The sequence below is a fragment of the Mastomys coucha genome, unplaced genomic scaffold (assembly GCF_008632895.1).
Source record: "Mastomys coucha isolate ucsf_1 unplaced genomic scaffold, UCSF_Mcou_1 pScaffold15, whole genome shotgun sequence".
Taxonomy (NCBI): Eukaryota; Metazoa; Chordata; class Mammalia; order Rodentia; family Muridae; genus Mastomys; species Mastomys coucha.
This window is the reverse complement of record NW_022196897.1, coordinates 129,617,502-129,643,512: the sequence shown is the minus strand read 5'-3', so window position 1 is coordinate 129,643,512 and position 26,011 is coordinate 129,617,502. Positions and strand designations below refer to the sequence as shown.

At 42.9% G+C, this 26,011-nt stretch overlaps 2 protein-coding genes across 2 annotated transcripts in view; both read right to left on the bottom strand.

Moving 5' to 3' along the window:
• Kat14 (lysine acetyltransferase 14) overlaps positions 1-25,159 on the bottom strand; it is a 44,794-nt gene extending 19,635 nt beyond the window's left edge. Inside the window, exons 1-5 of the mRNA XM_031372102.1 lie at positions 25,037-25,159; positions 19,766-20,442; positions 17,693-17,811; positions 12,456-12,577; positions 2,874-3,055 (exon numbers count right to left, since the gene is read on the bottom strand). Coding sequence (XP_031227962.1) covers positions 2,874-3,055; positions 12,456-12,577; positions 17,693-17,811; positions 19,766-20,024 — 682 coding nt within the window. The 5' untranslated portion in view covers positions 20,025-20,442; positions 25,037-25,159. The remainder of the gene's footprint in view (positions 1-2,873; positions 3,056-12,455; positions 12,578-17,692; positions 17,812-19,765; positions 20,443-25,036) is intronic.
• On the bottom strand, positions 20,263-25,228 carry LOC116091065 (protein PET117 homolog, mitochondrial). The gene is made up of 2 exons (XM_031372103.1): positions 25,037-25,228; positions 20,263-20,442 (listed from the first exon to the last, which is right to left on the bottom strand). Exons 1-2 carry the CDS (start codon positions 25,130-25,132, stop codon positions 20,296-20,298), a joined length of 243 nt encoding a protein of 80 aa, XP_031227963.1. The 5' UTR covers positions 25,133-25,228; the 3' UTR covers positions 20,263-20,295.
• Between the last annotated feature and the right edge of the window lie 783 nt (positions 25,229-26,011).

The window sequence follows — 26,011 nt, the reverse complement described above, 5'->3', positions numbered from 1 at the left end:
AGAGAAACCCTGTCTCAAAAAAACAAAAACAAAACAAAACAAAAAAAATAGCTTTTGAAAAAAAGTAAAGTTACAGACACCACATTTTCTGGAGCTGGATATAGGCGGTTGTGAGCCGTCTTGATGTGGGCACTGAGAACTGGACTGGGCCTTCTGCGAAAGCCTCAAGCGATCCTAATGGCAGAACCATCTTTCCATCCCCTTAACTTTTTTTTTTTAATATTAACTATTTCTCTCATAACATACTTTTGGTATCATGTTCAATACACAGAAATGTTCAACAAATGCGCCAACCAAAAACCTTACCTATCTTTCAGAAAGCTTTAGCTGACTGTGATGGTGCACACCTATGATTCCAGTAGTAGGAGGCTGAGAATCTCAAGTTCAAAGCCAGCTAGAAGTAAATAGTGAGTTAATGCCAGCCCTAACAGCAAGACCTTTCTTAAACAAAAGCTGCAGTGCAAATTTAAACAAAGTAACACCATCAATTCTCTTTCATGTCATGGAATTGGTAGAATTTCATAATGATTACCAAGAATATGATGTGCTTTCCTGACTTTTTTAATAGAAAATAAATTTTACTAGCATAGTGGAGGGTAATTCAGCATTGCCACTGATATTTTTAACTAAATATACTCTTTGATCTAGCAATACTATTTTCAGTAATTTGTCATAATTTGTATATATGCAAAAATTTGAAAAACTGTAGCACTGTGTAAAATGACAATAAGAAAGGGTAAAAGCTGAGTAGAATAGTTCGTACCTATAATCCTAGCACTCAGAGGGTAAAGCTCATGCCTATAATCCTAGCACTCAGCGGGTAAAGCTCATGCCTATAATCCTAGTACTGAGAGGGTAAAACTCATGCCTATAATCCTAGTACTGAGAGGGTAAAGCTCATGCCTATAATCCTAGTACTGAGAGGGTAAAGCTCATGCCTATAATCCTAGCACTGAGATGGTAAAGCTCATGCCTATAATCCTAGCACTGAGAGGGTAAAGGAGGAGTATAGGAGGATCAGAACTCCAGCCAGCCTAGGCTACATGACACTGCCTCAGAACTTGGGGCTACAGTTCCATACCTAGCAGCAGAATCTGCCTCAAAGAGCCCAGGCACCTGCAAAGGCTGACCACCCGAACTCCATCCTGGGACCCTCATGGAAGAAAAACAGACTCCCACAAGATGCCCTTTGACTTTCACAGGAGTGTGTGGCACTCTTTCTGCCCACATACACCATACACAAATGAATTTATTTTAAAATTAATAATTAAAAACTAAAAGCTGTCTGGGCGGTGGTGGCACACGCCTTTAATCCCAGCACTTGGGAGGCAGAGGCAGGCGGATTTCTGAGTTCAAGGCCAGCCTGGTCTACAGAGTGAGTTCCAGGACAGCCAGGGCTACACAGAGAAACCCTTGTCTTGAAAAACAAAACAAAACAAAACAAAAAACCCCCCAAAAAAACCCAAACAAACAAACAAACAAAAAAACCTAGGGCTGATGAGATGGCTCAGCGGGTAAGAACACTGACTGCTCTTACCTGAGTTCAATTCCACATGGTGATTCACGACCATCTGTAATGGAATCCAATGCCCTCTTCTGGTGTGTGTTTGAAGACAGCGACAGTGTACTCACATACATAAAATAAATAAATCTTTGGGGGCTGGAGAGATAGCTCAGCGGGTAAGAACACTGACCACTCTTTCGAAGGCCCTGAGTTCAAATTCCAGCAACCACATGGTGGCTCACAACCATCTGTAATGAGATCTGATACCCTTTCCTGGTGTGTCCTGAAGACAGCTACAGTGTACTTATATATAATAAATAAATAAATCTTTATAAATAAATAAATAAATCTTTTTAAAACAAAAGTAAAAGCTCAGGCATGTGGCACAACTAATCCAGAGGTAGAGGCAAGAGGATCAGGAATTCAATGCTATATGAAACCCTGCCTCAGACCAACCAACCACACAATAAACAGCAACAATTAACAAAGGAAGGAACAATCAAAATTACCACAATAGGTGTGCTGGCTAGTTTTATGTCAACTTGATAAGCTAGAGTCACTGGAGAGGAGGGATCTTCAATAAGATCAGGCTATAGGTGAGTCTGTAGGACTGAGATTAAAGACAGGCTTTCAAAAATTGTTTAGCTGGATGTTAGTGAGCCATGCCTTTAATCCCAGCACTTGAGAGGCGAGGCAGGCAAATTTCTATGAGGTGAGACCAGCCTAGTCTACAGAGCTAAATTCAGGATACCCAAGGCTACACAAAGAAACCATGTCTCAAAAAACCAAAAGTTTTAGATTAAAAAAAAAAAAAAAATCAACATGATAATAAGGAGTTAAAATGCTAATGTCATCATAGTCATCCTATAAAGACGAAGAACATACTAGAGACACATACTGAAATATTTAAGGATAAACATGTTTCTAAACGCTGGGCGGTGGTGAAGTGAGGGAGGCCCAGCTCTCACACTGTTCTCTACTCCTTCAAGAGGACTTACATTTCCACAATAAAAGCTGAAGGTAATCATACTGAAGGCAACCTTCTGTTTCGTGTAATGGTTTATGCTTGTAATCCCAACATTGGGAGGCAGAGGCAAGAGGATGAAGGTCAAAGCTAAGGCCAGCATGTGCTACAAGTGAGTTTCAGGGCAGCGTTAACTAAAGATCATGTGAAGACATGCAGACAGAAAGAATGGAAGGTGAGGGAAGTCACCAAAGGAAATGATAAAACTAGTGACTTCATTAGGAAATGATAAAGTGTTTTCTATAGTCTTGCATACAGGAGGACTCCCCAGCCTCAGAGCTCCAGAGGCAGCGAGTGGGAGCTGGGGAAAGTCTCGAGCTCAGGCTGGGACTTCTCACAGCTTACCTTTCACTTTCAAAGTGGAGGCAGCCAGCTTCTCCCCCTCGGGTCTCATGGTTGGGGGTCTGTTATGAACAAGTTTCCACCATCCGGGCTCTCCAAACTCCTGAGCACCTGACCGGAAATAAACAGGACTTCCTACGCTGAGACAGCCTGCTACTGTGCTCCACCAAGTCGACGTCTTCTTCCTTAAAACACAGAGAATTTCAGAGCTATTGAAACTTCGATTTGATCACAGCACAGAAAGTACATTTGACATAAACGCTCAGTGATTCCTGGCTCCCAGATGCCCGCACTGGCGGAAGAGATAGAGCATTGCAGCCCACAGCCAGGGGTGGGGTCTGCCTGCCTCCACAGCTTTGCTCTGTCACCTTCCAGGAGCCCAGAACCAGGGGTGGGGTCTGCCTGCCTCCACAGCCTTGCTCTGTCACCTTCCAGGAGCCCAGAGCCAGGGGTGGGGTCTGCCTGCCTTCACACCCTTGCTGTCACCTTCCAGCTGCCTCAGTATCTTCATCTGAGAAACCAGGATAACAGAATCACCTTATAGGGTGGCTAAGAGATCAAATGAAGTAATTCAAACATAAAAGACTTATCACAGCCAGATATGATGGCACATGCATTTAATCTCAGCACTTGCAGAGGCAGAGGTAGGAATATCGCTGAGTTCAAGGTCATCCTGGTCTACATATCAGACTTCCAGGACACTCAGGACTCAAACAAACAAACAAACAAATAGACTAAAACCAACCACTTATCAATCATCACGGAAAAAAAGCTGGCTTGCTTTCTTGACCATGAGCCTAGGCTTTGATGACACAGTTAATCATTACTCCTAGTGAATAGCTGTTTCACTCAGAGATTCAGTGTGCCCTGACATACCACAGTGGTTCCAAGGCATGCTTCTCAGACAGCAAATATAACAAAGACAAGACACGGGCTGAAAGCCAACTATTCATCCACTAAAAATTACTTTAATGGCCAAAATTTCCACCTTACCAGAATTTAATTTTAATCAATTACCAGAATTTCTCAAAAATTAACTTTTACAGAAGGAGTATAATCTTTTGCCAGAAAACACTGCTTCGAACATGTACTCGAAAACGAAGGGAAAGCCTTCAGCAAGAGCTACAATCCACATGCAAAGGTTTGATCTTAGGATGGTGCTATGGGAGGCGTGGACATTTAAAATGTGGGGTGTTATGGGAGGTCCTTAAGCCATTGGGTGTGCTCCCTTAGTTTCGCCATCAGTCCTTCCCTGTCTCTCTGGTTGTGGCTCCAAAAATGACAGCTTATTTTTATTCATGCTCACACCAAGATAGACTATCCTCATCAGAGGCTCAACCAAAGGGTCGCCTGATCACTGGACTCAACTTCTTTTTTTTAAAGATCTATTTATTATTATATGTCAGTATATTGTAGCTGTCTTCAGACACACCAGAAGAGGGTGTCAAATCTCATTACAGATGGTTGTGAGCCACCACGTCGTTGCTGGGATTTGAACTCATGACCTTCCATAGAGCAGTCAGTGGCTCTTAACCACTGAGCCATCTCTCCAGCCCAGGACTCAACTTCTATCAGGCAAAAGAACCCTCTTTCTTCCGAGGGTAGCCTGTGTTGAGTAGCCCATGATAGTGCTGAAGCTCTTTCCTTCCTAAGTACCCTGCGTCAGGTAGCCCATATAGTGATGGGGAGCTGGCAGAGTAGGCACAAGTTCTATCTTCCTTCCAGTCCATCTCTGGGCTCCGAGCACCTCTCTTTCATCCTCATTTTTTTTTTAACCTTTCCAACCCATCCCACTCACTCAAGAGCTAAGACGATAAACTGTCCCTCTTGCTTTCTCATCCCCACCCTTCCCTCAGCAATCATTCTACCAAGGAATATGGCCATGAGGATCCAAAACATAACAAGAAAAAGTGGAGTGACATGCCTTCCAAACAATTAATGTTCCCCAGAGCTCACCTGCTCCATCAATTCCTTTAAGTTAATTTTGTGTGTGTGTGTGTGTGTGTGTGTGTGTGTGTGTGTTTCCAGGTGCCTGGAAACCAAAAAGGATGTCAGATTTCTGGGAACTAGAGTCACAGATGTTTGTGAGCTAAGATATTGATGCAGGAATCAAATCTTGGTCTTGTAGAACAAAGCCAGTGCTTTTACTCCCTAAGCCACCTCTTCCACCCTGATTCCAGTAATTCTTAATGAAAGGTCCAAGGATCACTGGGCCCAAGCCTCTCTGGGTATATAAGATAAAAATTACTTTTAGGGGGCTGGAGAAATGGCTCAGAGGTTAAGAGCACTAATTGCTCTTCTGAAGGTCCTGAGTTCAAATCCCAGCAACCTCTTGAAGAACAACCAGTGCTATTAACCCTTTCTCTGCAGTCCCATGGAACTCTCTATATAGACCAGCTAACCTTGAACTCTCTGAGGCCCACCTGCCTCATCTTCCAAATGCTTCAATTAAAGGAATGCGCCACCACACCCACTACATTCCACACAAATGAAATACTGGGATAGTCAAAAGCACAGCCAGGTCTGTGGGGCTGGAAGAGAGAAGGAGAGCTGTCCAAAGTGTGCAGTGCTTCAGATGTGCTGGAGCAGAGTGCCAGAGATTGCCTAGCACTGTGAATATTCTTAGCACTACTGAACTGTAACATTTAAAGATCTTTTAAGTTGGGTGTCTGGAGAGGTGACTCCAGAGCATGTATTCTTCCAGAGGATCTGGGTTTAATCCCCACCACCCACATGGTGGGTCACAACTATAACTTCAGTTCTAGGGAACCCAATACTTTCTTCTGATGTCAGAAGGCATACTATGTACACATGTGGTACACAGACATACATGTGAGAAAAACAGAAACATAGAAAATAAAACTAGTTATAATTTCAATATTTAAATTCATAACTATATAATACTTTTATCACAATAAGTAAGAAGATTGAGAAAGAAAATATTTTAAAAAACCACTGTGTTGGGGCTAAAGAGATAGATCAATAGTTAAGAGCACTTGTTGCAAAGGACCTGGGTTCAGTTCCCAGCACTCAGTGGCTCACAACCATTCATAATTCCAGGTGCTAGGGATCTAACACCCTCTTCTGACCTCTGTGGGCATGCATGCGTGTGATACAAAGACAAAAATACACGCAGGCGAAACACTCATAGACATAAAAATAAAATATAAAAAACCCACAAACACTGCATTGTTCACCAGAGTATGCGATGTGAGCACTTACACACGGCCAGTGGGAATCTAAGCACATATGCTTACTGGAGGTTACTCTGTGAATACGTGTTTGATGTATCCTTGGAACTCAGAAATCAAAAATAAAAAGGAAACATACACAAGGATCTCAGTTCTTTCTTTCCACCCATGGGTGCTGGGCATCAGACTCAGGCTGTCAGGCTTAGCAGTCAGTGTCTTACCTGAGCTCCCATTACCGTTATCTTCATATAAGGCTGTAAGGCAGACCAAGAGACAGATGCATACAGAGGAACGATATGTAAAGACAGGGATACATCTATTTGTGGCACTGTCATTAAGGCACCACCCACAAATGAACACAACCTATGACAGGCAGAGCACAGACGTACAAGCGAGCATTCCTTGCACCTTTGTGCAAATGTGCATCACCTATCCACTCTTCCCTCAGCCCCATTTTGTTGTGGTGAAACAGGCAAGCTATATACATCTTCACCAATTTTAAAGGTACATTCATAGCTATAGCCATCACCATCACCCACCTTCATTTTACTATACAAGACAAAGTCTATTCTCACTAAACAAATAACTGTCAAAGGCTGCCCTACTCCCCAGCTGATGACAGCCATCATTCTATTTCCTGGATCTATATATTTTCATTACTAACTAATATAAATGCAATCATACAGTATGCTTATGATTAAAATTCATGCAATATAGTGTTCTCAAGATTTATGCATGTTGAAACACATGACAGAACTTTCTTCCTTTCTAAGACTGAGCATCCCATTCTACGTATAACTTTGCTTATACATCCAAGTGTGGATAGACAGTGCTTCCTCATTTGAGTTACTCTGAGTACTGGAGCAGAACTTCTAGATACGCTAATCCTTCGTTTAACTTTTTGAGGAGCAACTAGACTGCATGCCCATGTAATTCTACATTTCTATCTTAGTTGCATGGGTGTGCTATTACAGTTGCTGTTCACTGACTGGCTGAGAACTTTCACTATCTGACCAAACTTCTATACACACACTGTCTAGTTTTGAACTCGTAGTCTTCCTGCCTCATGTTCCAGTCGTATGAAGGTGGTACCTCACTGCAGTGGGTTTGTACTTTTCCAGTGACTAGTGACAAAATCATCTTTGATGTGCTTAGTCCTGTTTTGTAACTTCACTGCCCACATCTGCAGTGAGGTGAGAGGCAATGCTACCAGCCACTGTTTCCATCCACTGCTGTGATGAGAAGTAGCAACCAGTGACTGGAACACAAGCACATAGTATTTGCAGAGGGTGCTTTGGGCTATATCCTGGGTCCTATGGTCTATTTGCAAGTAGCCGCAAGATCAGGTACATACAGCTTGGGCTGTATGTAGGTGCCTTGGGCTGGATGTAGGTGACATACATCTAGTAACCTGCTATTGTGCTTAAGAACTTAAAAGAAATTGAACACAACCTGCTGTCCCTAGAAGATACAAGCCTTTATTAAACTCAGGAGCTCCAACACAGTTTCCTTAAACTAGTTCTACAAGTAAAATTGTAGTAGGTGGTAACAAGTATTGGCCCAGGATCATCTTTAGATAGTTGAGTTTCTTGTTGTTTGTTATTTTATTTTATTTTTTTTTAAGACAGGGTATCTTGTGTAGTCCCAGCTGTCCTGGAATTTGCTCTGTAGAACAAGTGGACCTTGAACTCAGAGATCTACCTGTCTCTGCCTCCTAAGTGGGATCAAAGGCATGTAAGACCATCGCCAGGCTTTTTGTTCTGTTTTTAAGAGAGCCATTCTCTCTTTATGTGACCTTGACTGGCTCTGTAGACATGGCTACACTCAAACTTACATATATCCTCCTGACTTTGCCACTTGAGTATTGGGATTAAGGTGCCACACCACTACACTCAGTTGTTAAAAATGTAACTATTATGACGATGATCTATCATATTCCATTAACTCTAAAACCAACTGACCTAGACATGCTATGTACTATTTATAGATACAACTATGGAGAATAAGCTAGCTACCAATTAAACTGTAGGAAAAATAAACTGTCAAGCAAAATAAGGCATTATTTTATTGGAGCTGCAGAGATAGATCAGTTAGTTAAGAGCACTTACTGCTCTTGCAGAGGACATGGGTTCAGTTTCCAATACCCATATCGGGTGGCTCACAACATGTGCAACTCTAGTGCCAGGGGACCCAATACCCTCCATTCTCTGTGGTACCTGCAGGCATGTAGTCTACCTAACCCCCTCACATACACACATACACTTGCAAATATAAATAAATGTATCTTTAAAAATATTTTTTAAAGAGCTGGGCAAGTGTCTCACACCTTTAATCCCATCACTTGGGAGGCAGAAGCAGGCGGATTTCTGTATGCTTGAGAACAGCCTGGTCTACAAAGCAAGTTCCAGAACAGGCAAGGCTACACAGAGAAACTCTGTCTCAAAAATAACTTTTTAAATTACATTTATGTGGGGCTGGTGAGATGACTCAGCGGGTAAGAGCACTGACTGCTCTTCCAAAGGTCCTGAGTTCAAATCCTAGCAACCACATGGTGGCTCACAACCATCTGTAATGAGATCTGACACCCTCTTCTGGTATGTCTGAAGACAGCTACAGTGTACTTATATATAATAATAAATAAATTTTTTAAAATAAATGTTTAAAAAAATTATATTTATGTGTATTTGTCTATCTGTGTATGTATATGCACATATGTATATGCAGGGCTATACAAAAAAATCCTGTCTCGAATAACCAAAAAAGAAAAAAGAAAGAAAGAGGAGAGAAGAGCAGAGCAGAGCAGAGCAAAGCAGGAAGCATTCTGAGTCACCTCTGCAGCTCCACAATTTTTTGAATTGTTTTTGTTTTTGTTTTTAGTTTTTCAAGAAAGGGTTTCTCTGTGTAGCCCTGGCTGTCCTGGAACTCACTCTGTAGACCAGGCTGGCCTCGAACTCAGAAACCCACCTGCCTCTGTCTCCCAAGTGCTGGAATTAAGGGCATGCACCACCACTGCCCAGCCCACAATTTAAAAAAAAAAAAAAAAAAAAAAAAAAAAAAAAAAAACTATGACATACTATTAATCATAAGATATATTCAACTTTCAAAAATGTCATATTGTTAAAACTGTATCTTAAAAACCAGTGACTATAGCAAATAGTAGAAAGTGCTCAAACTATTCCTCAATTATTAACATTCTTGGAGGCTGATATGGCTCACTTGGTAAAGTACTTGCTGCACAAGGAGGAGGGCCTGAGTTCAATCTCTAGTGCACATACCCACGCCCACACATACTCATATGCCCACACCCACACACACTCACATGCCTGTGCACACTCACACCCATGCAGTGTCTCCTACAAGCATTCAAAGCCAGGACTGTAAAAGCAGATTAAACAATCACATACAATGGCAACTACTCTATAGTACGAGCCAGGCATGGTGTAGGAAGTGCACACCTAAAATTCTAGCGCTTGAAAGGCTGGGGTAGGAATATTCCTGAGTTAGAAGACAACCTATACAGAGACAGCCAGAGCTACAGAGTAAAATCTCCAAAAACAGACAAAACACTGCCTTATGTGGTAGCTCCCAGTACTCAGGAGGCAGGGCAGGCAGATCTCTATGAGTTCAAGGTCAGCCTGGTCTATATAGTGAGTTCTAGGCTAGCCAGGACTACATAGTCAGACCCTGTCTCAAAAACAAACAACAACCAAACCAAAACAAAAATATGTAGCAATTAAATTCTCACATAATCTTTAACTTCGTTTCTAAAACTGAACATAAAACATTTAGGTTATTCTTAAATAAACTTTTATATATTTAAACTAACAAAACATTAAAGGCATAAAACAAAAACACTAGTGAGGAATGTAGCCAAATTTAACAGTTAATTCCACAGTGTACTATTCCCTTAACTCTGTAACAAATGAGAAAGAGATACCATACTTAAACCTTTAAGGGCAGGGTCTGGGAGTTAGCTTATTTGGTAGAGTACATAATAAGGATCAAAGTTTTACTTCCATCACTGCATAAAACAGGGCATAGTGCTGTACATTTGAAATCTAAAAACTCCAGAGGCGGAGGCAGGAGGAGCAGAAGTTCAAGGAATCTTCAGCTATGTGAGTTTGAGGACAGCCTGGGCTATACAAGACCTTATCTCAAAAATCAAATAAGGACTGTCCATCAGAGAACAGAATAAAAATAGCTCTCAAAAAATTTTAACTTAAAAGTGCTTAAGGTGTCTTCTATTGTGAACACTAACTGTCAGCTCATAGGGACATCTGGTCACTTGGTAGCCACCTGAGATGAGTAGTTTCTGGGGACCTTTCTAATCACTGATGTTTAAAGCAGTTCTCCAGGTGAGGGACAGGATTGTGGCTGGACACTCAGGAAATAGATGCATAGCAATTTCTAAATCTCCTCCTATCTTCTGGATAGACTACAGAAAAGTTACTGTTGTAAACTCTCACTATACTTGTGGCCTTTCTGATCAAAACCAAAAGGCCAGGCTAGTCCTTTACAGCATAAGATCCAGCTACAATTTCATACTGCCAAGTTATCTTTGTGTACCAACGTTAAGAGTTACAACGTATGTATAGCAAATCATACAAGTTTTCCACTTATAGTGTGATGTTCTTTTAAAAACAAGTATGTTTTTAAAATTAACTTTATTAAGTAGGGAGATTAAGTACGTAATTCAAGTGCTATACCAATAGCAACACAAACTACTGGCTTAGTGGTTAAACTACACAGACACTGCAGGGTAATGACTGCTTTTCACTGGGGTGTCAGAAACAAAAAAGCCTTGGCCAGCTCCTCTCAGAACACGCTGTGGACTGTGGCTAACAACTCCTATTCAAATAAGCAATAGTCTTAAAAACAGGTAATCTAAATTCACTAAACAGAAAGCACTCAGTGATCATGAAAACATTCCAAGATCTAATTTTACCATCTTCTCCATTTCTGATCCTTTATAAGTAGGGCATATTACATTCCATAAATAGTGCTGGGGCAGTAAATTAAAACAACAGATTCCTTCTCTTATGAAAAAGCACTTGTCACTGTGTTAATTCTTTTCTCAGTAGCACTAAAGCATGTAAGAACTGAAATCACCCCTTTGTAAACATCTGTCCTCCTTTGCTGCTGTCTTCCCACAGCCTTCAGGCCTGCAGGAAACCTGAGCAAAGCAGACTTCTCAGTGCAGAGGGAGAAGGCTGCCAAGGCTCAGAATGTGGTCCAGCTTTGCTCTGCAGCAGAGTGATGCAGAGCCACTGTCATCTCTGCTGACTTAATTTACAGCGCTATGCAACTCCCCTAGGACCTCAGAGAGCAACCAGGAACCAACATCTCAAAACTCACCAGGGCTGCCACATGCATCTCTGTAGACTGACCTGGCCTTCCACATAGTCTAGCCATGCAGGCCTAAGTCTGATGTTCACCCCTAACCTGAATGAGCCGTGTGTGTGTGTGTGTGTGTGTGTGTGTGTGTGTGTGTGTGTGTGTGTGTTAATGTGGCAACCTTTGCTAAGCACAATGGATGAAAAGTATGGGTGTGCTCTCCAGAGTTGAAAGGGGAAAAGTTGTAAGAATTCATTAAGAGCAATCTAAATGGGTGCTCTTAGTAATGCCCTTTTTGACCTCATTTTAAAGGTCATCACAGTCCTCTTTCCTCAAGTCAGCTACTCTCAAACTCATTTCTTTCTTTCTTTTTCTTTTTTTTTTTTTTTTGGTTTTTCGAGACAGGGTTTCTCTGTGTAGTCTTGGCTGTCCTGGAACTCACTCTGTAGACCAGACTGGCCTCGAACTCAGAAATCTGCCTGCCTCTGCCTCCCAAGTGCTGGGATTAAAGGCATGCGCCACCATCGCCTGGCTCAAACTCATTTTTAAAAACCTAACAATCTTTGCAGAAGCATCACACTCTCCTCTGAAAGCAGAATTAGAAAACAATGCAAATCCACATTTCCTGGTATTCAATTCTCCTTTAAGCTACACCATAAGTCTCTATCAGAGGGGGCTGGTGAGATGGCTCAGCAGATAAGAGCACTGAATGCTCTTCTAAAGGTCCTGAGTTTGGATCCCAGCAACCACATGGTGTCTCACAACCACCCGTAATGAGATCTGACACCCTCTTCTGGTGCATCTGAAGACAGCTACAGTGAATTACGCAGAGCAGGGTGGGAGCGAGGGGGGCAGGCAGAGGTCCTGAGTTCAATTCCCAGTAGCCACACACATGATGGCTCATGGCCATCTGTACAGCTGCAATGTACTCATACACATAAAACAAATAAAATAAAATAAATTAAAAAGAAATCCCTATCAGAGCTACACTAGGTTCTCCGCTTGTGCATACCTTGTTGACATCTTTCTACAAGGATAAGATGTTTTAAAATCGCATTACCTATTTCCTAGTAAAAAAGTCCAATGTTTCTCAATAAAAGCACAGATATCTTCTTTCCACCGGAAGTAACCTTGACGTCCACTTCCTTCCAGAGACAAGTTGTACATTGCCAGCATGACCACCTGAAACACAAATGGAAGACGCTGGGAAGGTAGCCTGAGGAGGGAGGTTGGCATCCACGGAAAAGCTGTTCTGTTTTAGATTCCAAGCAGGAAGGGGAGAATAAAAGACACAGAAGGGTGAGCTCTGGCAATAACCCCAACAGTCTCAACTCCTTTGTTGCTTTTCTAAGATATCACCAGTTCAGTTACTAAGTACAACTGTACCTAGGTTCTGTATGCCTCACACAGGAAGGACTGGTGTGTGGCTGGGCTCACCAGGAGGCTCTGTCACAAGCACCCTACTATTCCCCATAACTCCAAATAGAGAGGTTGCCTGCTGACAGCAGACCTGTAAGAACTGACTCCATACAGCACAATCTGACTTATGGCACTAGTTAGCCTTTACGCAAAGTTGTGAAAATCATTCCTGAATGCACACTTTTCTAAGCTTTTTACCAGGCAAAGACAAGACTCAAAATGTCAGGGCTGGGCAGTATTACAGGCATCTCTCCACTCCGAGGCATAGCCATTTAGAGCTGTAGACACCTTTCTTCAAATGCAGAGAGCACCAGACAAGGAACAGGGAACTAAAAGGCCTGGCTGCCCATTCCACTCACAAAGGACTCCAAGACACCCTGCAGCTCCCTGTGGCAACTCCTATCTAGTCCAAGCCTGTTAGCTTTACAGACAAGGAATCTTGGCCTACTGTGTGAAGTATGGCCCAGAAATACAAAACCGCACGCCATTATAGAAGACTTTAATGACACAGGAGAGTAAAGTAAGAGGAAAGGCATCTGAAATCCACCATCAGGAAAAAAGCATCAGGAGCTGGAGAGCAGGAGCAGAGTTCAGTTCCCAGCGCGCGCACGCGCACCCACACACAGGAGCTGGAGAGCTGGAGGACCAGAGTTCAGTTCCCAGCGCGTGAGCGCGCACACACATACACACACACACACACACACACACACACACACACACACACACACACACAGGAGCTGGAGGGCTGGAGGACCAGAGTTCAGTTCCCAGCGCACACGCACACACACCCACACACACTATAACACATAAAATCTTAATTTCTTTTAAAGTTTCCATATAAAAAAAGAAGCATGCATTTTGCTATGAGTAGTTAGGTACCTATTACTGTAGTACTCAAAAGGCTAGGATAGGATTGTGAACTTAAATACAGCCTGTCTCAAAAAACAAAAGCAGCTGAGCAGTGATGGCGCACATCTTTAATCCCACCACTTGGGAGGCAGAGGCAGGTGAATTTCTGAGTTTGAGGCCAGCCTGGTCTACCGAGTGAGCTCCAGGACAGCCAGGGCTACACAGAGAAACCCTGTCTTGAAAAACAAAAACAAAAACAAAAAAAAAAGCAAATAATAACAAATGAAAATTAAAAAGGCAGGTTTTAGCATTTCAATGGCTATGCTTTCACACAATTCTTGGCACCTGTATTTATACAGATGTTTTATATATGCAATTTTATAGAAATGGACAAAACTCCAGAAGCTACTGAAAACCATGATGTCTGCTGTTCTTCCGGAAGACCCATAAGCAGTTCCCTTTTCTGGCTTCTGTAGGCCCTCTCACACGTGTAGAGACACATACACATATACAGAAGATAAAATAAATCTTCTAAAACATCGAGAGACCAGAGCCTAGAGAAGAATTCTTACCCCTTCTTTCTGGAGGTCTGATAACCTGCAATTAAGCCTCCATCCGGTGTATTCACATTAAGCCCCAGTGATTCTATGAGAAGAGCTACGTCCACATCTACACCTTGCAAAGGGCCCCAAAACTGCACCACCAAGACTCAACTCCCTACATTTCATCATGTGTACAGTATTTGACCCCACGAACAGACCTTTCAAGTGACTTCCACTTATTAAGGTCAACATCAGCCAACAAGTGACTTCCTGTAAGTAGTTAAATCTCATGAAGAGTCACTTAATAGACATGAAGCTTCCTTTTGGGAAGACAAAGTTTTGCACAGTGAAAAGCAGTGCATCTTACATTCTATGTCTCCTGGCACATAGAAAGAGAAATTTATCCAAAAGATACCTTAGTTATGGAATGAGCGTTACTTACTTGAAAATGCTTTTCTGTGATCACTTAGCATTTGCTGGGCACACTACATACCAATCTGAAAGCATCGACTGCTCCTCCTTTCCCAGAATGTGATCTATAGCTGAAATGCCAGATCAGTTTTCTACTCACAACACCAGACCATGCTCACCATAAGTAAGCTGGTCTTCTGGACCAAAATGTCTCCAGGGCCCAGTCCTGAGGGCCCACGGCTGTGTGAACTGGAGACACAGCAGACACTCACTCAGGAGCTGCTGCTGCAGGACCCAGAGAGAGAAACACAGGCAAGGAATGCTTTGCCCATGTCAGAAGAATGAAGTTACAGGACAAGAACATGCAAACATCTCTCACCCCCAAGGCATCTTTCCAAGTTTCTCCAGTGCTGGAAGTCAGGAGTCATGAGGAGGAAGAGAAGACACAGGGGCACATGAAGGGAAGGAAGGGGCCTTTGGTCCGAAAAGCAGATCCTGACTTTATATTTTGTAATGCAAAGAAAATGCTGTGTGTTGCAAGTCATCTCTCATTTAAATCAACAAAGTCTGAGACTTAAAAAGCTGAAGGAGCCGGGCGGTGGTGGCGCACGCCTTTAATCCCAGCACTTGGAAGGCAGAGGCAGGCAGATTTCTGAGTTCGAGGCCAGCCTGGTCTACAGAGTGAGTTCCAGGACAGCCAGGGCTACACAGAGAAACCCTGTCTTGAAAACACCAAAAAAAAAAAAAAAAGCTGAAGGAACAAATTATAGTTCTCTTTAAGTATTTCGGACCTATACAGAAATTACTGAGGACCAGCTAATTCTCTTTCAGGTTTCTGGTAAAAGATGGACTTTCCAGTTGCTGCCAGAAACACTGGTTGTAGCTTATAAGAATGTATGCTTAAGGGGCTGGTGAGATGGCTCAGCGGGTAAGAGCACTGACTGCTCTTCCAGAAGTTCCTGAGTTTGGATCCCAGCAACCACATGGTAGCTTACAACCACCTGTAATGAGATCTGACGATCTGACGCCCTCTTCTGGTGCATCTGAAGACAGCTACAGTGAATTTCACCAGAGCGAGCGGAGCCGGAGCGAGCGGGGTCCTGAGTTCAATTCCCAGCAGCCACACAACGATAGCTCATGGCCACAGTATACTCACATACATAAATAAATAAAAGTAAATCTTTAAAAAAAAAAATTTAAAAAAAAAAAGAATGTACGCTTAAGGTAGGTATATGTGTGTGTATATCATGTATTATTCAGTCACCAGTTCTTCCTTTCAGGGTATTATCCACAACCAATATATCCTCTAAAAGTAAAAACAAGGGGCTGGTGAGATGGCTCAGCAGGTAAGAGGACCTACTGCTCTTCCAAAAGTCCTAAGTTCAAATCCCAGCAACTACCCATGATAAGATCTGACGCCCCCTTCTGGTGTGTCTGAAGTCAGCTACAGTGTACTTATATATAATAATAAACAAATCTTTGGGCCAAAGCAAGCAGGGACTGAGCGAGCGGAGTTGACTGGAGCAAGCAGGGTCGACCAGAGTGAGCAGAGGTCCTAAAATTCAATTCCCAACAACCACATGAAGGCTCACAACCATCTGTATAGCTACAGTGTACTCACATTCATAAAACAAATAAATAAATCTTAAAATAAATAAATAAATAAATAAATAATTTTTTTAAAAAAGTGAAACCAAGTTTTCTGAGTCCCAGCTAACCTGCTAAGTACATAAAAGGGGCCAATAGCACATATTCTGAGGAAAATAACCAAGAACTAACTTTTCTTTTAGAAATATCTACAGAAGATATTTCCATAGAAAACTGACATTCTTGAAAATGATTGCTTATATTTTCTTTCCTGCATTTTACAGTTTTTATAAGAAGCTACCTGCAGGCTAAATACAAGTCTTTTCATAGTAACACACGTGGCTTACATATAGTATGCCATCTACGGAGGGGGAAGGAGTGCAACTGTAACCCCCGTAAGACTGTGTACTCAAGTCAAACTTCCTCTATCCTCTACCTGTGTATTTCTGGCAAGTCGGAGCAGCCTCCCACGCTACTGGACAGGTCTCCTGGAGTGATAAATAATAAAGCACTGGTGAAAAAGACAATTATTCCAGTTATTATGGCAACTACAATCGACAAAAACACCAGTGGCCAGCACAGCACATTTAAAATCTTCCTCCTTTCTATTTACTGTTTTCAAAGGAAAACGTGCTAGGCAATTATCACAGTTATCTGACTGCAGAGTGCTAAGGTCCCCGAGGGTTAGGGGTGGAGGCTTCAGTTGGCTCACCCACCACAGCACTCTCCAGGACTCAAATAATGCCTGGTTCCTTGTAGGCATTCTTTATTGTCATATAAATAAACATAAACTAAAAGCAAGACGCCCATGGGGTCTCAAGTACAGTTCACAGATATAGCACTTAGCATAAGCGAGGCCATGTGCTTGACCCCAGCATTACAAACACCAACAAAAACAGTAATTAATATAAAATCCTTTATTTTTAACTTAAGGACTGGATATACCTTGTCACATCATTTTATACACACACACATACATACACACACACACACACACATATTAAAATAAAACCAAACAATTTAATATAACCTGAAGATCAGTAAAAAAAGTTACTGTCTAGAGTGCTGGTAAAAAAGTTACTGTCTAGAGTGCTGTTATTTGAGACAGCTAAAAGAATCTATCCATAAATAAAGACTTGTCTCCAAGTTCCAATGCAGGAAGGCTATCAAGTCAAACGGTTTCTGCCAAATCGACTTCCAGTGTAGCCACCTCTGGTTTTGTTAATGCTTGAAATCACTGAAATGTGGGCCTGGTTTTCAGCTGAGTCTAAGCTCGGTATGACATACATGAAAATGTATGTCTCAAGAACTCACTAAACTAGCATTTTTTTAAACCAGGAAGCACTCTATCCACACATTCTGTATCCATTTCCACTGGGAACTGTAAAGCACCCAACCCCCAAACCACCGCAAAGTGCCTCGGCCTGGATAATGACCCCAGTATCTTGGGCCACCCGACCTGATGTCTAGAGAAGAGCTCTGTACTCACTTGCTGCCATGTCAGCTTCAGCCTCTCGTACTGCTCCTTGCCATCTGCTGAGCAATCGGAACAAGTAAACCTGAAAAAGTTATCGCCCTTAAGGTAACTGAGCTGTTCCCTCAGCTGACCTAGGAGAAAAAACAAAAAGTCACATCATGGGTTTGCCTCGTGTCGTGGCAATCCAACAGCTCAGTTAACCAACTAGATCTCCAAGTCTCCCATGCGTCTTTCTTTTTCTGCCGCCATCAGGGCAGTAGCAGAGAGAAAGAGAAAAAGGTTGTTTCCCCTTCTAGTGCCAGGTACCCGCCCCTCCTAGAACCTATGGCTCCTTAGCTTTTAGGAGAAAGGTCCTGGAAAAGCAGGTATGGTTGCTCTGACTGGATCGCCCCGCAGTCACATTCCTGAGTTCTCTAGGCCCGTAATCTTCATTCTTTCAGGGAATACCTGAGCTTGTGCCGCCAGCCAGGCACCAGGCTAGGAACTGGATATACAGTATCTAATGCAGAAATGACCTGCGCCTGCTCTCATGGGCTCATACGTAAATCTGGAGGCAGCAAAGAACACAGGTGAACACAACTGCACCGGTTGTGGATTCTTGTGGTGCTTCAGAACCACCCAGGTGGCTGGGCTTTGCTTCCTTACTATGGCCGGGTCCACCCCCAAATGGAATGCTTTAGTCTCTGGGCTCTGCCTTGAAGCTCCCAGGCTCTGCCTTGAAGCTCCTGATGCATTGTGCAACAGAGTAGAATGTAATGTGCATCACAGGGCAGTGTAAGGACAGAGAAAGGGATGCCCAACCCCACTCGGGAAGGAACAGGGGTCTATACTGGGCCCAAGGGAAAATAGCAATTGGCTAGAAGAGAGAGGGTTGCCGGTGGGACAGGGATGCAGGGAAGCCACCAGGTGCATATTCCAGAGCGAAAACGAAAAAGTACAAAATCCTAGGAATCAAAGAACTGTTTGGAAAGAATGAAAAGTTCACCCTACTTCCCTAAAAAAGTTAGCAGGGCCCAACCATGAAAGTCCCCTTAAAATCTACCCTGGGAGGACAATGGAAAAGCCAGAGTTTTTACTAAACAGCTGAGAAACGAACGCCAGCCAACCAGTCAATTCTAAGTTTGTTTTCTAAGCACTGCTATGATTAACCTATTTACAGTAGCTATTCGAACAATTTAATTCATTTTTAACAAAAGCTTCAACATACCAGAAAATGATCAACTTCATTGAGTGTTACAAGCAAGTTCCATTTCACCAGCTATGAACTCTTACACAGAGCAATCCTCCAGGACACATGCCTTTTCTCATCTCTGGCCTAATGGAAAATGCTGTTTAAGAACTGTGAGGGCTGGCAAAACATGCTACGAAGCTGGCAGCTGGAACCCTCAAGATCTGTGCACTGTGACTCCTGCCAGAATAAAGGAGTTCCACAGTGGAAAACAAGCCTGCTCTAAAGGCAGGAAGCAAACACCACTGGGCTGCCAATTCTAACCTTCCCTCAGAAGACAACAGCAGTACTCCATGAATGTCAAATAACTCACAGAACCTGAATTCTATACTGGCAACAGAATGTGTCTCCCAACCCACAGCATCATCCTGTTAGAAACATATGGCCAATGACTTAAGTAACATAGGATTCCTAATTTTTCTTGGGCTACCATCAGAATGTTATCAATGGAACAGTGTTGGACAATTCTTATTAATACAAATGTGGTTTTGTGGGCCTGGAGCAGTTAGTTTCCTTGCGGAAGACACAGGCTCAGTACCTAGTGCCCACAGTGGCTCACAGCCACGTGTAACTCCAGTTGCTGGATCTGACATCTCTTTGACATTTGCACTCACTGAATGTACACGGTGCACATACACCCAGGCATACACACGTACAGAGAAAATAAATGACTGTTTTAAAGAACTAAAAACAAAAAAATGTGGTCTTGTAAAATTTACACTTGGTAAACTAGACTAATAATAAAAAATATAATAATTATATTTTTACTCAAGTCTATTTTATTAGTGTTTTTCACAGACTGGAAACAAGCCATCACGTAGGGATCAACCAAGCAAAGGAATTGAGAAGCTCCTTACTGGCTGGAATCCACTTTTGGCACTTGTCACAGAAGTAAGACAGCTGTTCCTCCATCCATGATACATCTCCTTCATCGCTGTTGAGGGAATCCCCACTCTGGTCGTGAGATAAGTCCACTGATGCCTGATCCTCCGACTCCACAATTAGGAGAGTCTCTCCCTCCACCTCACCTTCCTCCAGCCCTTCCGAGGTGGACGTTCTTGTGGCTTCATCGTCATGCCGACTTAGGAGCCCACTCAGGTGGATGCCACTGTCCATTGCCCCCTGCTCACACGCACTCCTAAGCTGACAGGGACTGCTGCAGGAATCCCCCAGACCTTCAGAAGAGCATCTGCCCACAAGCACTCTATCCAGACAGAACAGACTCTTTAAAGAAGCAATTTCGAAGACAGGGCCCACTGCCCTTCATGTAACAAAGTTTAAATGGAGAGTGATTTTGGAGGGCAGCCCTCACTGGCTACTCTCTACCAACACACCACACCCACAGTTACGCACACCAACTCAGCACTGCCCCATCGGCTTCTCAAAGTCAGGTATTTTGAGATCCTTTCTCCAACATCTTCTCTCTTTCCGCTTCAAGCTGCTTAGTCAAAATAATCTGTTCTCCCAAAAGACGGATGTTTTCTTTTTTCTGATTCTGCCTCTCAATGTCTCTGATCACTCCGTCACGAAGCCTCTAAAAACATAAGAAGCAGATTTTAGTTAGCCCCTGAACAGGTGGCTCCCATCCTGTGCCTTCAAGTCTAAATAACAGTGCCACCAAAATACACTCAAAATGTTCCAATTCTAAATACCCAATTACTATTTTAACTTTCTGTACAATGTAAATAAAGAAACCAAGTAAATCTGGTAATGTGTTAATACTTAAGTGACTTCTTTTCACATTTTAAGAAATCCCTGAGCATAGAAAGATTAAAAGGAACTGATTTAAAAAAAAATTAAAAAATAGCACTATGTTGAATTTTATAAATTTAATTGGGGGCTGGAGAGATGGCTCAGCGGTTAAGAGCACTGACTGCTCTCCCAAAGGTCCTGAGTTCAATTCCCAGCAACCCCATGGTGGTTCACAACAATCTGAAATAGGATTGGATGCTCTCTTCTGCTCTCTTCTGTCATACAGGCATAAGTGCAAACAGAACACTCATATACATAAATAAAATCTTTGGCTCATACTCCTGCTTCTCTCCCTTGCCTCTAGCCCCTTTGTTCCACCTCTCTTCCCACTCCCCTCCTCCACCCCCAAAAATTTAATTGGTAAGTGGTACTTTTTTTTTTTTTTTTTTTTTTTTTTTTTTTTTTGGTTTTTTGAGACAGGGTTTCTCTGAGTAGCCCTGGCTGTCCTGGAACTCACTCTGTAGACCAGGCTGGCCTCGAACTCAGAAATCCACCTGCCTCTGCCTCCCAAGTGCTGGGATTAAAGGCATACGCCAACACTGCTAGTACAGCAAGACTGTAAACTATAAGCAGTTACCTAAGACAATAAATATCAAGAAAAAAAACAGTAAGTAAGGATGTGAAAAAATACATGACTTCTATCACGTAAGAGCAGAAATATGGAATTCCCAATCAATTATATTAGAAAGAATAAAAAGGACTATCACCATTAAAAAATAAGTTCCTCGATGATCACTACCTTGAAGACACTAGAAGCAGAATCTCAGAACCTGACCCTGGTGCCTGAGTTTAAAAGATTCACTTGGTTACTACTCTGTAGCTCACAAAAGTACATTTTTAACAGAAACTTCATGAGATTATTTTTTTTTAAAATACACTATTTTATGTGTATGGGTGTTCTGGTTACAAGTTACACAGCTACAGTATTTGTAGAAACCAGAAGAGGGTGACCCATACCCTGGAACTGAAGTTACAGACAGCTGTGACTCACCACATGGTGCTGGGAATAGAACCCAGTCCCTCTGCAAGAGCAACTAGTGTTGTCTCTCCAGTTCATATATATATATATACACACACACACACACACATATATGTGTACATGTATACACACATATATATATTGGAGACAGCATCTTTCTATGTAATACTGTGTCTTAGCACTCATTATGTAGACCAGGCTGGCCTCAAACTCAAAGATCTGACTATCTCTGCCTCCCACCTATCTCTATTTTTAAAGACTGGCCTAACAAAGAACCTGAGTCAACCTAGTTGGCCACTAACAGATGCATGGATAATGAAAATTTAGTGTACACACACACACACACACACACACACACATATGACAGAATACTACCCAGTTTTAAAGAAAAATAAAGTTTAAAAATCTGTTGGAAGCCCGGCAGTGGTGGTGCACACCTTTAGTCCCAGCACTTAGGAGGCAGAGGGAGGCGGATTTCTGAGTTCGAGGCCAGCCTGATCTACAGAGTGAGTTCCAGGACAGCTAGGACTACACAGAGAAATCCTATCTCAAAAAACAAAAAAACAAAAAAACAAAAACAAAAACAAACAAGGAAAAAATAACAAAAACAAAGCAAAACAAAACAAAACAAACCTGTTAGAAAATGAATAGAATTAGAATGTATAATATTGAACAAGGTCACACACACTCGGAAAGAAATCCCAGTTCTCTCTTGTATACAGAATCTAATCAATGCTATTTGTAAATATAGAAATGAAGGTGCATGTGGGTACAGTATAACATGAAGAAAAGAGAACAAGAAAGGCTATATATAAGGAGAGGAGGAAGGACTGAACTAGAATGGATACAAACTATGAAAGGGAATATAAGCTGATTGTTTTTCTGGGTCTAACTCTGTCATGGGTTTTTTTGGGGTTGTCAGTGGGTAAGTGTATATAAAGCAGATTCAGTACTGTAAGAATACTGAAAATGGAGCTTCACAGCTTCTGTTCTGAACACCTACCTATTCTAACCATATGGAAGGGCTGCAGAGATGGCTCAGGGGTTAAGTTTCATTCTTGCATGACCTACACTCAGTTCCCACAGAGGCTCACAAGTGCCTGTAATTCCAGGCCAAAGGGATGCAATGCCCTCTTCTGCCCTCCACAGGCACCAGATATGCATGAGTGCTCACACATGCATGCAAACCCTCTTAAATATAAAACAATAAAAATATAGAACATGTAAACACTAACTCTACAGAGAAGTTCACTGAGTTGTACAGTCTTTGAGTCTCATTAATTTTGATGTATGATGTTTTTATTTATTTATTTGCAAGGGGTTTTGTGTTTACTCAAAAAAAAAAAAAAAAAAAAAGCCTCACCTAGAATGGACTCCCAGGCCTACAGCTTCATTTGCTATACCCTGGGAGTTGGGAAATTTAAGAGTGAGGGGCTCAGGTCCAGCATGGTGATTCTAGAATTTAGGAGGCAGTAGCAGGCAGATCTCTCTGAGTTCTGAGCCAGCCAAAACTACACAGACTTTGTCTTAAAATAAGCAAGCCAGTAGCAGCTTCCTTCATGGCTTCTGCTTCAGTTCCTACTTCCAGATTATTGCCTCAATTTCTTTCGATGATCAACTGTGATATGAAGCTGTAAGTTAAACCTTTTCCACCCCAAGGTACTTTTAGTCATGGTGCTTTGTCATATCAATAGAAACCCTAACTAACACAGCTTTTTACTAACTTAATTCTAACATCTGGAGCTGTGATTCCTGTAGAATCATTAACACTCCTCAACTTACCATAGGGACTATACCTGGAAAAACTCATGATAAACTGAAAATATAAAGGTGTTCTAAGTCCACCTAATCTAGCAAACACCAGGGATCAGCAAAACGTGATACCGTAGAACATCAGAATCCTGGGGCTCCCAGGGGTCTGTGATTTGTTTTGCTGTCCCGAATTTTGAAAGAATCCTACCATTGATCCCCAGCCTGGGAAAATACCAAAATTCAATATTCAAAGAGAGTTTCACTAAATACAAATGATACTACTTTCCTAAAAACCAAGTTAATCACCTTTAAGTTAGGGACCATCTCTAATTGGTGTCTACTAAGTTCCTTTGGGAGTTAAAGACAATGTATGTAAAGTGAAAAACACCAGGTCTGGTGTGGGGTAGACAGAAAACAAGCCATTCTTTCATTTACTGCGGCCTTGAAGTTTAACATATCAACCTTCGTCGACGTCACAGTAAGTCGCTAGTGAAGAGCTACAGGACAGCTTATTTTGGTCAGTATTTCTTGATCACTAACTTCCAAGAAATAACTAGATCTTTCCATTCTCTAACCGTGATTCTTAACTGTTTCATTAAAGCCTTTGGTGTGCCTTTTGGAACATACTAATAAGTCTTCATGCTCCTAGAGATCTGGTTTAATTGGCCTGCTCACGTTGTAAAAACTTCTCAGGGGACATAGCTTGAAACAAAACTGATTTCAAGCCACTGTCTCCAAAACACATCAGGAGGACACAGACATCCAGTCTTCCAAGTTTAATTAGAACCACCATCTTTTCCTCCTAAGAAGGAAGTTTCTTGCTTCTACTCCAAAGATATCCCTAAGGAACCACACTTTAATCCCAAATCTTTAATTTCTTGTGTGCTTCTACATCACTGCTTATCGATCCTGCTCCTCAAAATTCTTATGACATGACCAGGCTCTAGTTTGTGAATACTAAGGTCAATGGGCAGCTGGCTCGAGGCTTTCGGTTACTTTTCAATACTTCTGCCCTTGGCAAATCCGGTTCAAACCAAATACCTGTAAAGGTGTTGCTTGAAAGGGCAAATACCAAACACTGGCCTGCACAGTGTGTCACCAATACAAAAAAGAACACTCTCGAGTGGTTATAATTAACTAAGTGTTCTTAATGAGCTTAGCGCTCTAGCCGTTGCAAACTGGAATGAGGAAGAGTCGGTCAGTCGCTGATTAATAAGCCAGATACTCCCCGAAATAAAGCCATCAAAAGAAACCGTGAAGGGCGCTACCTTTTATCCTTTCCAGAACCTAAGTCCCGAAGCAGAATGTTTGTTTATGCAAGTTGCAAACATCTCAAGTTACTTTAACCAAAGGCATTGGGGGCGGGGGACGGGGGTGCTGGGTGTGAGCAGCGCTATCTCGGGATTTAACAATTACTGGGAGTTGCTTTGTGGGCTGTGATGCTCCCAGGGCCTCGTGCTCACCCTACCAATTCTCTAACTCAGGGCTACACCCCTGCCCCGAGCTTCCGCCCCAGCCTTAGGCCTCGTGGCCGGGGAGGGGAGTCAGAATCCTGAACGCGCCCTAGCAGCCCGCCCGGCCCGCCACGCGCGCAGGGACAGCTGCGGGCTCCGCGCCCCGGAAGACGCGGTCACGTGACACCGACCTGCCGGTCCTGCCGCTGCTTCAGATGCACGCCGGCCACCGTGGCCGCCGTCAGCAGCACCGAGAGGCCCAGCACTGCCTTCGAACTCCTCGACATTCCCGCTCCTGGCCGCAGACTCGCTCCCGCGCCCGCCGCCACCGCCGCAGCCGCAACGGGCCAGGCTCGACCCCTCGAGCGCAGAGCCGTTGCAAGGTCTACCGTCGTCAGGCTCGAGCAATCGAGCACCGAGCGTAACCCTTGGCCCGCTTCGCTGCTTCTTGGAGGTGGGAGCCTGGGGCCCCCGGCTTCCCCACATGGGGGCCGCCTTCACCAGGAAGTCGCAGTGCTGGGCAGCTTTGGAGGCGCGGGGGTCGGGGTTGGGAGTGCCTGTGGAGTATGTGAGGAGGACACCTGGTCTCTATTTTTTCTTAGAATGTAAAAGCTGGGTGGTTGGTTTTTGACAAGGTATTGTTGTGCGTCTCAGACTAGCTTCAAACTCGCAATCTTTCTGCCTCAGCCTAGGGTACACCGTGTTGCCTACTCAATTTCCGTTGGGAAATGCACTAGGTCAGGCAAGGATCCAGAAATGTGTAGCTCCTATAATCTTTGATGCCCTTGGAGGCTGCCAGGAATGCAAGATCCTGTGTCATAGAGTAGTTCACAAGAGACTAAGGACGGTGTCATTTGCACTTACCCCGTAAAGTAAAAAAGAGACTTGGCTTCCCAGAACTTTTTTTTTTTTTTTTTTTTTTTTTTTTTTTTTTTTTTGGTTTTTGGGTTTTTTTTTTTTCAAGACCGGCTTTTCTCTGTGTAGCCCTGGCTATCCTGGAACTCACTCTGTAGACCAGGCTGGCCTCGAACTCAGAAATCCGCCTGCCTCTGCCTCCTAAATGCTGGAATTAAAGGTGTGCGCCACCACTGCCCGACTTCCCAGAACTATTATTTGACTGAGCTGCCATAGAAGAATAGCGTATCAGTAAATCACTCTTACCCACG